Source organism: Crocodylus siamensis, chromosome 2, assembly GCF_052110815.1.
Source record: "Crocodylus siamensis isolate JL-2025a chromosome 2, ASM5211081v1, whole genome shotgun sequence".
NCBI classification, from domain to species: Eukaryota; Metazoa; Chordata; order Crocodylia; family Crocodylidae; genus Crocodylus; species Crocodylus siamensis.
The window spans coordinates 197363038-197379621 of NC_143396.1; the positions used below are offsets into that span (position 1 = coordinate 197363038).

Here is a 16584-nt window from a genome sequence, read left to right on the forward strand (position 1 = left end):
CTTCAGTGAGCCCTACTTTAGGTGAGGGGTTACCAATCTTTTAGGAGCAATGGGCCAAATTTTAACATACCTCAGTCCAAAAGTGGGCTGCCATTTGCAACCCGGCCACGGCCATGAATTTTCCCAAGGCCAAAATTGCTGCCAATGTGATTGCAATCCAGCTACTAAATGCTGCCCCTTCCCCCACTACCAAATTGCCACCAGCTTCATGGGCTGAAAAAAAACTGCTTGTTTGGCTAGATCCAGCTCACGGGGGCTCCCCATGTGGTTGGAAATTTAGTGGTAGGATGAGCAGTGGCAGTGTTACTAGTGTAAGAGCTGCAGAAGTTTGCTTGGCTGCAAGCTGAGTGGGTGAGCTGTGCCTAATAACTTTGCAAAAAAGGCGGTAAAAAGTTTACAGAGGGTGCAATAGCTTTTCCAAATGGAGGGTATGCTGTGCAGAAAGTATGCTTTTTCCTGGAGGATTTGAAGGTAACCAGAGCCCCCATTGCAAACCCCAGGCTCTGATTGGCTTACTATGGAGTCAAAAAGCTGAGGGAGGGAGAACCAGCTGGAGAGAGAAGCTGTAGGTGAGGTACACCATCCTGAAGAAAGGGGCAGATAGCTCCTCCTTTCCCCCAGGCAGAGGGAACAGAGATGACGCTTGCTGGGGAGCAGGCTTCAGAACAGTGGGTAGCTTGAGTTGTCTTAGGAGAAGCTGATTCCCCATCCAGGTTGGAGCTGTGCAATCAGGGACACAGGTACCCAGGGAAACAGTGGGGAGGGGTTGTTAAGCTAGCTGGGAGAAGCTGTCTGGTCAGATACCTACAGAGGGAAGTCCTCTGTTTTGGCTGGAAAGGCTTGTACTGCAAGGCCAGAGGCCTGCAGAGGGAATCCCGTCTGCATGTGGAGGTGCTGGGAGACAGAGACAGCCCAGAGAGGGAGTGGGCTGTGAGAATCTCAGATCTGCATGGGTGTGTGAGGGGACACTTAACCCCTAGTGTTTGCAGGAGGTATATCTTTCAGAAGGAAACTGAAGAAAAGAAGCCTATTGCAGTGGCTGATCAGAGACTTTGTTTCCTTGCTGAGTTACCAAGAAAGAGCAAAGAGTCCACCTTCCTGAGAGCAGCAGAAGCCCCTCTGCCATCTAGTGGTAGGTCATAGTTAAAGCTGTGTTGCCATTTATTATTATGGGAACAGGAGTGTGGCCAGAGGGAAATCAACCTGGGTTATGGGGAGGGTGGGGGAACTATTCTAAAGTGTTATAACCTGGTGAATGTAATCATTGAGGTTGTTTGATACAAGTGGGACCACCCAGTGTGATAGAATTATTCATCTATTGTTGCAATTGCAAATTCTATTCAAATTGCTGGTTTTATTATTAACTATAGATATATATCGTCTCTTGATTAATCATTTCTTTTCTGTATATAGTTGTGTATAATAAAGAAACCCATTTATTTATTGGATTTAAAGTAAATTCTTGGGTAGTGAGGTTGAGAGACATACCTCTCTAAGGGACACTTCAGTTAGCAGACTTGCCTGAGGGGGTTCTCCCAGGCCTACTGGTACCCTGAGGATCCAGAATCCAGCATATTGCCTCACTTGGTGTACTGGCAAGGGTTACACTTGCCAAGGCTCTCACTGGCAAATTTCTGGCCCTAGAGGGACCACCATGCTGGAGCCATGTTATCTGACCCATGGGGCCAGAAATGAGGTAGTGGGAGAAGCAGTGGTTACCACAGCTCCTGAAGCTGTAGCTTTTAATCCTGCCACCACCCAATTTTCAGCTGTGTAAGCAGCCCCATGGACCATGTGGCATTAGTTTCCTGGACTAGTCCCATGCTCTGGTTTTGGCCTATAGATGGAGGAACAAACCTCTGCTTTAAAACAAAGCTGTATTTGCACCCAATATACTTTTCCCCAATACCATTTGCTACATAGCTGAAGAAATTACTGTAACAACAGTTACCTACCTCCACTCAGGGTCAAATTGATCAATATATCTGGGGACAGTGTCAGGGACTTGAACCCCAACTTGCCAGGTCCATTGCCTGACCGCAAGAGACACGCAACACCAGCAAGGTCTTATCTCAAGCTCTTCATTGAAGCGTGCACACAACAACAAAGAGTAGCCTGTCTCCTCCAAGAACCAGCTCCCCTTGATAACAAGTAAGCACGTTTTATATAGACAGTTTTGCATTACAGATTCTACACCTAATTGACTCAACCTCCATGGTTAGTTAGAAACTTCTAGTGCGCAAGGCAAGATACTCGTGCAGGTGGGAATTTTCCACTGTGAAAGAAAACAAGATATCAGATCAGTGTGAGAAAACTCCTAATTAGTTCAAACTGGCTTTTGGCTACATGCTTGTTTTGAAATGCTAAGTAATAGGGAGGAGGACTACATCCTTGGTTGTTTCAGGTGCATCTCTGAAGCACTGAGTCTGCTTTGTAGTTAACTTCTACACTATTATCTATGGTCTTGTTAGTTAATTTCCACAGCTACACAATAAGAGGCTTTGAGCAGTTCTTACATATAAGCATCTTCCTTATCATCAAACATGCAACTTTCTTTTCAGCACTGTTAGTTATGCTAGTGGGTTCAAGGTAGGTTCAGTTTGTACCATCCCTGTTTATCATTTCACATTCCAATTGTCATACTGCATACAGAGAGCTCATGATTATCCTGTTTGTGGCCTCTCAGCAGTATTTTTCTTTGTGGGCTTTTGGGCCTGCTCTCAAACATCCTATATATCAACAGGAATGAATTTTATCCCATGGTCAGACTGGTATGGACTGTGGGTGTTTTTGCTTCCTCTGTAGCAGGGGCGTAGCATATCTCTTGAGCATATCCTGACATTTTATAGAAGCAGGACATTGGCTGCCATGGTTCCCCTTCTTTACCTGTGGCCGGTTAGGGTGTTAGGTCTGTGTTGTCAGGATTGATGGTAGTCTTATGTAGAGTTTAGATTATGTTTTGGAAAGGGATAATCCTGCCTCAGACAGGGAGATGAATTAGATCAGTGGTTTTCAAACTTTTTTCATTTGTGGCTCCTAAAAAATTTCAAATGGAGATGTGGACTTCTTTGGAAATTTCAAATGGAAGTATGGATCCCTTTAGGTTGTAAGTGTGGATATTCATATACTTTTGATTGGTCATAGTAATCTTTCATGGACTCCTTAGTCATTGTCTGTGGACCCCCAGCGGCCCACAGAGTACAGGTTGAAAACCACTGGACTAGATGACCTCCAGCCCTATGATGTATATTAGGCATTACATGGCAGGACAAAGGGGCACAGAGCAAAGTATTTTGATGGTGGCTTGTCATGTTCTTGATTTGGCATTTAGGCTAGGGCTAGCATTGGAAATCAGACTGCTGTCACAAGCCTACCATCGTCTCTAGATTTTAAAGGCCTTACTTGTCATGGCAGAGAGCTGGTTTTGACGGCCCGGGCTGGAGGGCTAGTGGAAGCACAGCTCTTTGAGAACAGTCTGAGGGAAGCTATTGTTTCCCCGCAGAGTGCTCTACTGAGCTGACAGAGATCCTACGTCAATCCCGTATCTTCAGTATTGCCTGTCACAGCCCACCAGCGCTTAATGCCCTGACAGATGAAAGATAAAGCAGGGGAGAATGGGATTAGAAGTGCCAGTAGCTGATGTTGAAGCTAATGCTGAATGACTGCACCCAGTAACTCTGTTAGGGTGCAGGGCAGGGTTGGTGGCAAGGAGGAGAGAATTTGGGCTCTTCTTCACCATTCTGCAAAGCCCTGTGGGCAGTGGGGCTGTTTTGCATGGCTAATTCAAAGCCCTGCGTGCTCTTCTGATTTTTGGAGGGCTTCACAAGTAACCATGAGGCCTACTGAAATGTTGACTTCTGTGTAGCGCAGAAAATTGCCTGTCTTCTCCAGTGGATCGACCTCCCTGAGGTGCCAGAGACAGTGGGCACCATTTTCCCGCCTTTCCCCTGCCCCAAATTTGTGTTTTCACTCCACATTATTGTTAGAAATGGAGTATTGTTAGAAATGCACAGCTTGCATCTTGTACCCGATAAGAAAGAAACACTGCCAAGGACTTTTTTCCTTTCCCAGCCTTGCCACAGCTTTTCTTATGCTAAATCGCGGACTCTCCCCCAGCTTCTCCCTAGCCTTTCTCATACAGATTACAGAAGCTGGAATTCAACTGACTGTGTCTTTGAAAGGGGGGGGTTGGTGACCTATAGTAGTCTCTGAGCATGCTTAATTAGTTGATGCATATTTACCCCTCCGCCCTGCATACTTAAGTAGTTAATTATACTATACATGCGATGTATGTAGTGATGTAACCACATGTATGCTTGTATGAAACGGAAGTGAGCTGTAAGAGTTCCTGTTTCTGCACACGTGCCCAGGAGGGAAAAGATAAATACAGCCTGCAAAATTCCTTGGTGGGTTCAGAGTAATCTGAGTTTTTGACTCTGCTCTGACCCTATTTGCAAATACACCTTTTGTGCCATCTAACGAGTGTGTGTCTGTGATTTTTGTGGCCTCCAGAGAAACAAACCGCTTTATGCATCATTATTGTGGGGGCTTGTGGGGAAGGTGCACAGCAACCCCCCTGCATGAGGCCTCCTTTAGGCAGCCCTCAGGGAGGGCAATGTGGTCAGCTCCCCTCCCTCTGGGTACAGCTGTGGAGGGTGCCTTCATGTCCTGCCTCCCCAGGAACAATGCCAGGGCACCGGATAGGGTAACACTGAGCTCTGCTCTGGCTGGGGCTGCTCCTGCCTCCATTCAGCCCAGAACAGCCTTGCCAGGTCTTAAATATGAGATCATTGTACTGGTAGCTGAAAGTGATTGTATTTGCTGAAAAACTATTGTACATCATAAAATATACACATAAGTCTTTTTCTTCTGTACGTTATATTGCTCACTGCAAGGTGCCAGTGAGTGAGTAAGATCCGTGTCATGAAAAGTGAAGCATTTATTTATTTTGGGGCAAGCAAGTGCTGACAGCAAGCCCAAAAGTCGTTAAGACTCCTTAAAGAGGGACTTGAGTCTTGCATAGGCTCCATCAATGAGCCGCCTCCAAAACGTACCAAGCACGTTGAACACTATTACTGAGTGGTTGTATATCAGACCAGAGTGCAAAGTCTTGCACAAATACAGTAACTACCGCACACCCAGCAGTACTTGCGCACATGAGCGCTGAAGGGACAGGGGCAGGACAGCCGGCGGTTCTAAGCCCCACCCCTTTTCCAGGGGAGCAACAGTCCCAGCGATTTAAATCACTTCCGCACCGAAGCTGCGTGTTGGAGTTGGGTGGCGTGTGTCTGACGTCACTCCGCCCGCTTCTTCCTTTCCCGGTTGCTTGCCTATGGTTCCCAGCAGCCCTCGCGCGCCCCCTCCCCTCCCGGCAGTCCACGCGCTGGGGCGCTCCCCCTCCCGCAACCCAGCTTGTGAAAGCCGGACGGGGGCGGCGAGGCGGCCATTTTGTTCCCTGGGCTGCTGCAGGCGGCCGCTGCGGCTGGCGGGGCCCGGGGAGCCGCTGGGGTGGCAGGGACGACGGCAGCAGCCGGTTTTTAAAGAGGGTTTTTTCTTTTAATCGCTGCGGGGGGGTGGGGCCCGTTTTAACTCGCCATGTCCGGAGAAGGAGGCACTGGCGACCAGGTGAGCGCGGCCTGGCCCCCCCCCCCCCCCGGAGGCGCGGCCGGGCTGGGTCCGAGGCGTGGGCGGGAGTGGGACTGCGGCCCCCGAGGGCAGGTTTCGACCCCGCAGCGTTTGGAGTCGCTGGGGAAGCTGCCCCGGTGTGGCACCGGGGCGGGGGGCGGCTTGGATGCCGCCCACGCAATGGAGAGAGGCATTGGTTTCGCTTCCTTGCCCCTTCCCTGTGCAGGCAGCCTTCAGTCTTCCCCACCTCATGCGTGTTGCAGCGCCTCGGAGTGTGGCACGCCCCCCCCCCCCCCCGCAGCTCTGGTGCTGGTGTGTGTGAACCAGCCACAAGCCATCCAGATGTGGCACCACCTACTCCGGGTGTCACGCCCCTTTCCTAATAGCAGCAAACTTCTTTCTTTGGGTTGTTGGAGAGAGGTCCCCCAGGGCCCCTGCTACATTTGGATATCTGACACCACGAACTGGTCGGTACGTTTGAACTAAACCACATGTGCCAGTAGTTGTCGCACCTTAACTCTCCGGCTGTGGAGTGAGCCAGCTGCCAAGTTAGTGCTGGGAAATGTGTAACAACTGTATCGCTGGTTTCTGTGTAGCTTTAATTTGAATGTGTGGTGGGGCTTTCCTTGTCAGAGCAGTGCTTTATTTTCGTGTTGAGGGGAAACGCTTGCTTTCTGAAGCAGCAATTAAATTGAGGGCAGGGAACCTAGCGGGTTAGGATGTTAGCTGTCACCTAAACACTTTCAGAGAAATGGCCTAATTTTATGTCAGCTTTTTCCACTGTTGCTTCAGAGCGGAGGGTAAAGCACCAAGCATTGGTGTTAAGTAACACGCTCACTTTGTAGGGGTGCTAGTTTGCCAGACAGGGGAAATCCGTTATTTAAATGTGGTGTGTCTAGATTCTGATCCGTTTTAAAAAACAAAGGCAGTTGGCTTTTGGCAGGGCGGTGTAACAGACTTCATCTTGTCCCTTTCACAGTACAGTGCTTTTCACATTTAAATCTGTTCACAAGGGAAATGGTTCCAAGAAGTAAAATTTGCTGTAATAGGATGTTAGTGCTCCTGTACCAATTCTGATTTCAATGGTTTAACAGTAGTGTAAGGATACACTGGGGACCCAGGGCAAACTGGAAGTGCCAACTTCTAGCTTCCTGTCTCCCAGCCCTCTCCCCACACATCCCTGTGTACCAAGGCAGGGTCTGGGGCAGTTTTTCCTATAGCACTTACTTAAGTACCCCACTATGTTTTGGTATTCAGGAGAGCGATTAAGATTTTCCCTTTAAAAATTAACAAAATTGTTTCCGAAAGTTTTTTTTTTTTTTTTAAATTGTGAAATGTGTATACATCATTACTGAAATTTAACCTGAGAAGGCACAATACTGTATTTTCTGATATACAACATGTCCCCAAATAAGATGCTTGCCTTTCTTCTGAAAGGCTGGAAAAAACCCTTTCTTTGAAAATATAGGTGAGTAATAGTTTTTTTCTCTCCTCCCAGGGAAAACGTGGGTAGTTGTAGTAATGGTGGAGCAAAAACATCAAGGCTGCTCTATTAATCCTATAGTTTCAGGGTGCACCACTCTTCCCTTCTCAAGCAGAGCTAGGTGGGTAGTAGGCATCACTTGCCAGGCTAGTTGAGGGTCTGATCCTAGCCTCTACTTTGGCACCACTAAAGAAATACGGAAGTGTCCCAGCTTCTGCAACTAAAGCCTCATTGGCTGGAGAAGGGGAGGTTCCTATTTTCCAGCCAGCAGCCGGGGAGTCCACATACTTACTGTGCTGCCCTCTGTGCATTAAGAGCAGCATTACTTTTGCCCCTTTAGAGGTTCATTCTTCAGAAGCTGTTGTTGCCATGTTTTCTTGCTTAAAACATGCACCCCAATTTCCAGCAGCTGATGTTTTTGGGGAAAAGTCTGTTGCATGCAAGAAAACATGGTATTACTGGGCCATGACTTGTTTGTCTCTTTCTTCTACTACAAGACTGTTAAGAAACTGTGCTTACAATGAAGAGAGTTCTGTTCTTAAAGGTACTCACCTTGGCATACTTGTTCTCGTGTGACCATGCCACAAAGCAATGGCTTCCAATCTTTCCAGGTATGCAACTTCACTTATAGTGTGAGACCAGCTTTTCCAGCTGAATTTCGGTGAGGCTTGTCACCATGCTTTCAGTTTGACCCCTAGTTTAGGAACTGTTGTGATGAAGAGTTTTAATGCTAAAGGAATTTCACAAATTATTCCTTGTGGAAGGTGTGTTGAAGTTATCAACTTTAGTTTTTAAAGTGAGATTTTTATAAGAGGGAAAGTATTTTCATTTAGTATCTATAGAGCCCAAGTCCTGAATGAGCATTCTTAACTTACTGACATGGTATGTTTCAAAGAATCATTGAAAAGAAATCCTTTTGGACCCACCACAAGTTTGACTACTTCTAGCAAGAGAAGTGTGTACAGTACAATGGTAAAAATACAGTCTGAATTTTTGTCTACACTAGCTCTCAAACCAGTTCTGCTACTAGATGCATCACTAAAAATCTTTTCTTAAAACTGTCTAGCATTGATGAGGCTTGTTCCTGTATTTATGTATTGGATTTTTACGCATGTGTAGTTTGAGTGTTATTTATGACCTAAATCATGTAAGGTTTTGAAGTTGGTAGGTGTAGTTTGTCTTGAAGGTTAGTAATAAAATCTTTTCCTTATTCTGCTTAATTCTAAGTGTTTTTGAGTCATGGTCGGTTAACTTGACAGAGTTCCACTTTCTGGGCATGTATGCCACCCTCAGTGCCATATCCGTCCCTGCCCCCAGCCTAATTGTTGCTGCTCTTTCTGTTCTTCACCCTATCTCCCAACTGGTTACTGTGTACCTCGCACAGAGTCTTTGTGTGCCACTTGTGGTGCATGATCTATAGGTTGCCCGCCCCGGTTTAACTTAATCCAAGTTAGTGTACCCACCAGTTTCCTGTGTTGTCCTATCAAGGACAACATAGTTCAGTGGGGCAGTGTGCAAAAACAGGATTTTTCCTGTGAATCTAGTTGAAGGATAAGAGTATCATTTTTTCAGCATGTTGGATAAGATTTAAAAAAATTGTGTAGGTGACTTGAATGCCTCTGTCCATTTTGTTTCTGAAAATGTTAACTGCTGGTTAGGTGTTTGCACCTGCATAGGGTTTTGGAATGATTTTTGAGAACAGAACTATCTGTGTCTATGATTGCTACTTCCAAGTTTCTGAATACAGTTTTCTCACGTGACCCCAAATAAGACCTGCATCTTGTTTTTTGGAAGGTGGGATATAGGGAAGAAGAACTTTTCCAGAATGAGCAGTCAAAAACTGCTGCCAGTTTGAGCTGATGTGAAAGGGTTATAGCTGGACTCTGCCCCTCCTGCTTGCTGTTCCAGAGAAACTGGCAGCCATCTTGCAGAACAGTGTCTTTATGCTTCAGTTTCAACAAAGAGAATCAGCTTCCCTGCTTAAGTCAAGTACCCTGACCTCGGAAGGCTTATCTCGGGAAAAGATCTGTGGGGGGTATGTAGGTAAATGTGGTGCATGGGATGAGAATGTAATAGGGTTTTATTTCAGTCGTCTGGATCAAAGTAGAATGTCTGATTACCATTTCAGTAATAAAAGAAGTATACATTTCAAAACTAAAGATACCTGAGATTAAAAACAGAAATAACATAACTTTCCCACCTGCCAAATTTGTGTCTTCCTACTTTTTGGGATGGTTGCTTCCATGTCTGTGTTCTCAGCTATACTTCCTTTCTCATTCCCAGTTTAAAGAATTTGATAATCCTCAACTGCAACCCATCTCTACTGAACTGAGGTGAAATGGAGGAACAATCAGACCTTCCTGTTTTTAGGTGGAGGTTGTGTTCTAACTGCTGACTTGCTACCTCCTCCTTGGAGGTTATAGAGTAGTTACAGGATTGCTCTATGCCTGAGTAGTGGCCTGAAATAATTAAAATTAGTCCCAGGGTGGCTACTGCCCCTGCTGCTTTACCATGGTGTTGAAACGCTGCTGGAATGTGTGTGGTGCAAATACTGCAGAATCCCCCTGCCACTGAAAAACTGATGTGTTGGTTTGGCAGGCCAGATCCAGCTCATTATCTGCGAGTTGCTGACCTATGCTCTGGGCCAGGAGTGGCCCATAGAGAGACTTTCTGGCCTGCAGCAGGTCCTTTGGTCCCACCTGGCCCAGGTGCCATCTGGCCCATGGCACACCCTGCTGCCACCTGGGGTGGGGTGGTTCTGCAGCTGGACCACCTTTCTTGGCAGCCTGGAAAGTAGCAGCTCCTTCTGGCTGCCACCACTGCTGGCCCCAGCCCCATGGTACTGGTAGGGACCTGCAGCACAGCCCTGACCCTGGCCTGGTCCAGATTCACCCACTCATGCTGAGCAGCAGGAACAGTGGTGGCTGAGCGGAAGCTGCTGCTTGGTGTGGGGGAAGAGTAGCCCCTCCCCTCACCACTAGCAGGACCTTCTTGCTGCAGCTGCTGGAACCTGTGCCTGGGCTACTTTGTGGCTTTTCTGCACTGCTGCCCTGCTAGGTGGCTTGAAGGTGGCAGAGAGGAGCTACAGGGCAGCCTGGAGGCTCCGGGCAGCTGCAGCAAGAAGGAACTGGCAGTGGTGAGGGCCACTTTTCCCTTGCACTGGGCAGCAGCTTGTGCCCAGCTGCTGCTCAGCATGGGTCTGCGATCCGGAGTGGGCTAGGGTCTGGGCCGTGCAGTGGGTTCCGGCTGGTCCGCTCCAGCCTGGGTGAGTCTGGAGCAGGTGTGGTGTGAACCAGAGTTGGGTCTTGGGCTGTGTGCTGGTGGTGGGAAGGAGCCGCAGGGTGCATGGGTGCCAGGCTATGTTGTGGGGGGGTGGATAGGGTGGGTACTGACTGTCCTGCAGCAGCTCCCCAGAACTGCTTACGTGGCCCATGGGCCCAAATAATTGCCCTCCCCTGTGCTAGACTGTGCCTTAGCTTTCAGGTACCTCTAAGTCAGTGGTTTTTAACTTTTTTAGACTCCTGGTACCCCTTGTTAAATTAACGTACCTTTTAGAAAATGCTAGTTATTAGCTTTCATCTGTTTTTTAAGCAATTCTTCTGTTGTGGTCTTTCCAAGTTCCCTGCTACAGGTCAGAATGTTTTTAACCATTGGCGATGCATACATGCACCCCCTGAGCATGGTGGTGCACCCCCTACGAAAAGGTGTTGCCAGCACCTGTGGGTGGTCTCTGCTGGCCACCCCCACCACCACCGACCCCGCCAGTGACGTCTGTGGGCAGTCAGCGATCACTGCCACTGCTGGCCCCCCCCAACAGTGCTGTGGTTGCTTGCAGGGGCTCCCTGCTTACTGCCACTATGCTTCCGCCACTACCAGCACTGCCGTGCCCCCCCAGCCACTGGCGGCACTTGTTGTTCATGTGTTTAACACTGTGAATTCCTACTTGAAATATCTGGGTTTATCTTGTTAGGTGTGCATACCTCCTTCACAGTACTAATATTGCATGATGGGACCTGTGGCACCCTTGAAAGCATCTCAAGGCACCCCAGCGTGCCAAGATGCTGTGGTTAAGAATTGTTACTCTTAAGTGCTGGATTGTATCATGTTTTCAGTGTATTCTTGATGCTCTGTAATAAGAGCTGGCTATGAGATGGATCACAGCTGGCTTATGCAGCATGCAGAACATGCTGGTGAAAAATCCATTTCAGCATTTGTGTACTATCTCTTGTCTGCTGCTAGTCTTGATTGTCAAATGGCCTTCTTTTACTACAAACTTATTTGTTTGCTTTCACATTGCCTTTAGGCATGGATCAGTGTGAGTAAAATGACCTGTAAGTAGAGGTGCACTGATTATTCGGTCCATATTGTATCAGTACCAATAAAAGGAAAATTGATGTTATCAGCAGCCAGAAAAGGCTGATTGATGTGGCTGATAATGTTGAGTGCATGTGCAGAGCCACAGCTTGTACTCAGCCAGCCCAACAGCTTGAAGAGCAGTGTCTGGCTGGTAGATTGGGGGTGTGGGGTGGGAAGGGGTTGGGGGCTTAGATCAAGGCCTCTGTGGTGAAGGAGGGAGTGGGGCAGGGGCAGGGGCAGGTGCTGCCTTGCCAGGGTGTGGCAAAGGAGGGGGCCATGAGAGGCTGGTCCAGGGGATGTGGGGCGAGGAGGGCAGATCCTGTTGCCCCCCTGGATCTGTGTGTGGGGCAAGGGTGGGCTGCCGTGGGGGGTGGCACTGGGCTCTTCTTAGCAAGGGGGTTGGGCCGGGACTGCGCTTGGGGAGGGCTGTGGCGGTGTGGGGTAGGGGGGTTATGGGGTGGGCTACAGCCACCACAAAAGTCACCATAGCTTACCCCCTCAACCACCCTTCTAGCACTGCTGCTGCCTGCCCCAAATGCAACCCTGGCCCAGCCCTCTGCCAGGAAAAGCCTGGTGTCACTGCTGGCCCCAGCCTGCCTTTGCCCCACACAGAGATCAGGGGGTACACATAGCGGTGGGAGCCACAGCCCTGTTCCCATGCCCCTCAGATGAACTGCCTGTGGCTCCGTCCTGTGGTCTGCCCTGGCTGGGCAGCATCTCCTCAGACCCACTCTGTCCCTCACTGCAGGGGCCTTGATCTGCCCTCCCATGCCTCTTCCCTCCCCCCACAGACTTGCCAGCCCAATGCTGCTCTCCAAGCTGCCAAGCTGAATATTGGTATTGGCTGACTTATTAATGAGCCATATGGGCCATCAATATTGGCCCAAAAAATCTTTATTGGTGCACCCCTACCTGTAAGTTTTTTTTTTCTACCCTATAGTCTACCTATATTTGCCTCTTGTGGAGTCATTCTATAACTTTAGATAAACAGTTAAAGAGCTCTAATTTTGTGGATGTTTAACTGTGGCAGATACTTTGAAAGCTTTTAAATGCAAGTACCCCCAGGTTGTGCGAGTGTGATTCTATGGTTCTTGCTCCTGTTATGCTCTTCCTCACTCTTCCTTTAATATAATTTAAACTGTAAAATTTTTGGAGAAGAACTGTGCCTCCCTTTATCTTGTACAGGCTAATGTACTGGAGACCTAAAAGGAAAAATGGTTGTGTGACACTGGGCTGACTTTGGAACCTGGAGTGTTTCCCAGTCTAAGAAGTCTTTGTGTGTGAGCTCAGGCAAGTTGGTCAGCCTTCCTGTGCTGTATAGGTCCCCACCTGTAAAGTAGAATCCTTCACTACTTTGAGGGTGAATGTTTGATACTCAGTTTAAGTGATGTTGAGAACCATACAGAAACCTAATCATCATGATTGAAACTTTTGCAGCTGTTCTTCTGGACAATAATATAAAGAATAGTTTGGCAAACAGTTGAATCTTTTTAAGATTATGCAGGGCTGTGTTGCTTCCCTACTTAACAAGCATTCAGCAGCCTGTGGATCAAATGCTAGTAAGCATACTACAGCTGGAATTGCTTTGCTTAACCTTCACTAATAGATTCTGCATGCAGGATTTAATAAATTTATTAGCTTGTTTTTTAAAAGGAGCCAGAAATACTATTTAATTCAGAAAACTATTTTGTACAAAATGTAACATTGAAAGCAAACCTTAACTTGTAGAATTGTGTAGGTGAGGCATTTGAAAGGCAAGTACACAGAAGTCTCCCTTTGGATGGGATGAGGGACTGTGACATCCCTTTGGATGGGATGACGAAGTTGGAGGAATGGGTATCGTGAAGTATTGAAGCTTCTGGCCTGATTATGCAGACCTTATTTGGTGTCATAAGTAAACAAACTGTTTGTAACCAGGTCCCAGTTTTGATACAGTGTTGAGATATCTGGAATAGCCTTCCAGTTGATAAATTTTGAGCCTTTAATTTGAGCTAATTTAAAGACAGATTTTGTTAGGATATCAAAATACAGAGTGAGAGAGAGCTGTTGGTGTAGGATTGGGCTAGATTGCCTGCAGGTTTCATTTTTGGTTATGACCTGTGTACAAAAACAGTATCTTGACCCATCATGGCCCAGTCTTGGAAGGCAGAAGTGGGGATTTCAGTTATTTTAAATTAGTTGAGTTCTGAATTGTGTGAACAGTGGTATAGTTTTAACTATGTTCAACTTGCAGAGATGTACAAGCAGGAGATGTTTTTCCAGTTTTGTGGGGATGCAGTCCGTACCTGAAGTAATGTGCATTTAACTGAGACAGCAGAGTTAGGCTTATCCATACCATCAGCTATCCTGGAACAGTAGACTGTGGATTTAAAGTACTGTAGGTGATCTGGAAGAGCTGTCTGTGTGGAAATGTACTTTGGAGTGAGTGCCTTTTTTTCTAGTTCAGTATGTATGAAGTAGTGGGGGGAACCCATCTATTCTATATATTCCCTTTCTTAGAAATAAAAATGTTTTCGTGGTATAATTATGGTATGAATTATTGATTTACAACCAGTTATACCAAAAAACCTTTTCTGTGTACATAGTCATAAAAACTGTGTAGGATAGCATTTAGTGACTGAAAAGCTAGTTTATTGCTTTAATTATACTGTCAGTGGCCTTAACCCTACCTTGTAGCCTGTGTAGGACTATGAATTGTGCCCCGCTAACATCTTCAGTGGTAAATGAATAGTAAGGTACAGTGAAATTGAAGTTATCATTATGGAAAGCTAAAATCTGAAAATGTTAACTATCTGGTAGTTTGCTTGTAGGTTCCCTATCCTTGTTCGTGTAGTCTTCATTCAGTGATTACTTGAAGTGGTTTTAAGGAAACTTAAAACAGCTCTTAAAATTGACTGTTTAAGTTGATGTCCCCTCAAAATAGGTAGTTTTAAAAGGCCAAACATGTTTTCACCAAATATAAATTTGAAATGACACTTTGCCTTCTGATCTTTTTATGCCCTGTGAAATCCATTCCTTCACAAAAACCAATAGTAAGTTGTTAGATTTGCTCTTTGATGTTGCAGAGGTAGATATTCCTCCTATTTTCCATGAAGGTGACTGGACATAGTGGAGCATGTTTAGTGTGGAGCATTTGGCGTCTCTTGCAGACTCATGTTGAGTTCAGAAGTTACGTAACCTTTTTAAAAGGGTCTTTAGAGCAAGCCATTTGGAAGAACTACAGAAGTTTTGAATAAAACAGTTGCTTGTCACTGCCAGTTATTGTGGTTTTATAGTATATGCCTCACCAAGATTCTTACCTTCTACTTTTCAGTATGAAAGGCCCCTGACAGATTTTAAGATGTGATGGAATCTAATCCTTTATTTCCAGCTGTTGTGTATTCCTGCCCTGCTACGCTAGATGTGTCGAAATCTTGTATGCTACTTGGCTGGGTGACCCATAGATTTTATACGGCTCCCAGTACACAGGAAGTCTGGTATTGGGCTGCAGCAGCTCCCCATAAACGTGGACCTGTCAGAACCCCTGTGCCATCCAGCTGGGCATTGCATGGGGTTTTGACAGGTCTTGGCCACACCTTCAATTTAAGGCATAATACAAACAAGCCACATGTGTTCTGTTATATGGGGAATAACTTGGTAGCTTGTTTATTGCATTATCGCTCCTTGAATGGTTTGCATATGTGGCCAATTACAATTTTTAAGGCATGATTAACTTGTTAATCTGGTATTAAATGTAATGTGTCAGAGACCAAAGCAGCACACCAGAAGGGTAACTGACCAGTTTGGACTGTGAAACTGCAGACATTAAGCATGGCTGAAACTATACGTCTGATAGATTTTATGAAATACAGTGGAATAACTTGGTGAAAAGTTTACATTACCATTTCTGGATAGGGGTTACATTGAATATACAGGAGACACTTGATTATATATAGTTGTACATCATGCAAAAAAATAAATCTTTTCTATACTCTGATTCTAACTATAATGGGTACAATATTTCAGATAGTGCCTTTTTAAATGCTCCTTTAATCACTTTTATGACAACTTTTTTTATAATTGGTCAGTTGTATGGTATTAGACAACATTTTAGGTACCGGTATCATTTCACAAATGAGGAAGCGTAGTTGGTACTTGAAATCTTGTCTGCATCTCTCAACTGTACAAGGAGTCGAATAACCTTTTGGCATTTTTCCTGGATTTACATGGCTGCAGCAGCCATTCCAGCACTTGGCAGTAGTATGTCATTTTGAAACTGCCTTCACTGAAGCTAGCATAACCCCCCCACACACACACTCCCCAAGTACCAAACAGAACAATCCATTGATTTCAGCTTTGCTGGATTAGTGTACCGTATATAATCCGTTTACCTTACTGTAGTGGACTGATTTACATACATGCTCTATGCAGCTTGTGTTGGATGTGTGAAATTTTGCTTTGTTTGGGAAAAAATCAAATTGACTTGGGCTATTTTTTTATTTGCAAGGAAAATACCCCTTCCCCCTGCCCCCAAACACCCAGCTGCAAACCCAGTGGAGGTTGTTTTTCTTCTCTTACCCAAATTTTAGAGTGGTCTTGCATCATTTTCCTAAAAATAGTGCAACATTGTTGGGATTGTGCGTTTGTGGTACAGCCATCAGCCTACAGACTAATTTAGAGACATGGGTTACATATTTTAGGGCCTTCTGCTGGCAAAGTTATCCTCCTTAGAAGTGGTCTGTTACTGATGAAGCTGTGCTGCCAGAATCCATTTAATGTGAATGTCGTTGTATGGGTAAAACTGTAGTTTTATGGACATAGCCTTTTGCTCTGTAGGTGGGTAATAATAGTATATGTACTCTGAAACAAAGTAATTTTGCTAACATTGGTCCACCTACACCAGAAGAGCTTTGCTTGTGCAATATATCATGGAGTGCTTGGAAAGTAAACGCAACCTTAATCTCCATGGGCAAAAAAATAGCGCAATATCTTTTCTTTATGCTTGTGTAGTCTAAGGCTAGAGGTTCCCAAACTTTTTCTTGTTGCAGACCCCCTTCCAGATATACCAGCTGCCCATGTACCCCTACCAGCATGTTTTATATTTTAACCCCTTAAATGCCAATTTATTATTATAATGAAAA

General features: G+C 45.9%; 1 protein-coding gene across 1 annotated transcript in view; it reads left to right on the plus strand.

Moving 5' to 3' along the window:
* The first annotated feature begins 5419 nt into the window (after positions 1-5419).
* CSTF3 (cleavage stimulation factor subunit 3) overlaps positions 5420-16584 on the plus strand; it is a 78776-nt gene continuing 67611 nt past the window's right edge. The window contains exon 1 of the mRNA XM_090032786.1: positions 5420-5625. Coding sequence (XP_089888912.1) covers positions 5596-5625 — 30 coding nt within the window. The 5' untranslated portion in view covers positions 5420-5595. The remainder of the gene's footprint in view (positions 5626-16584) is intronic.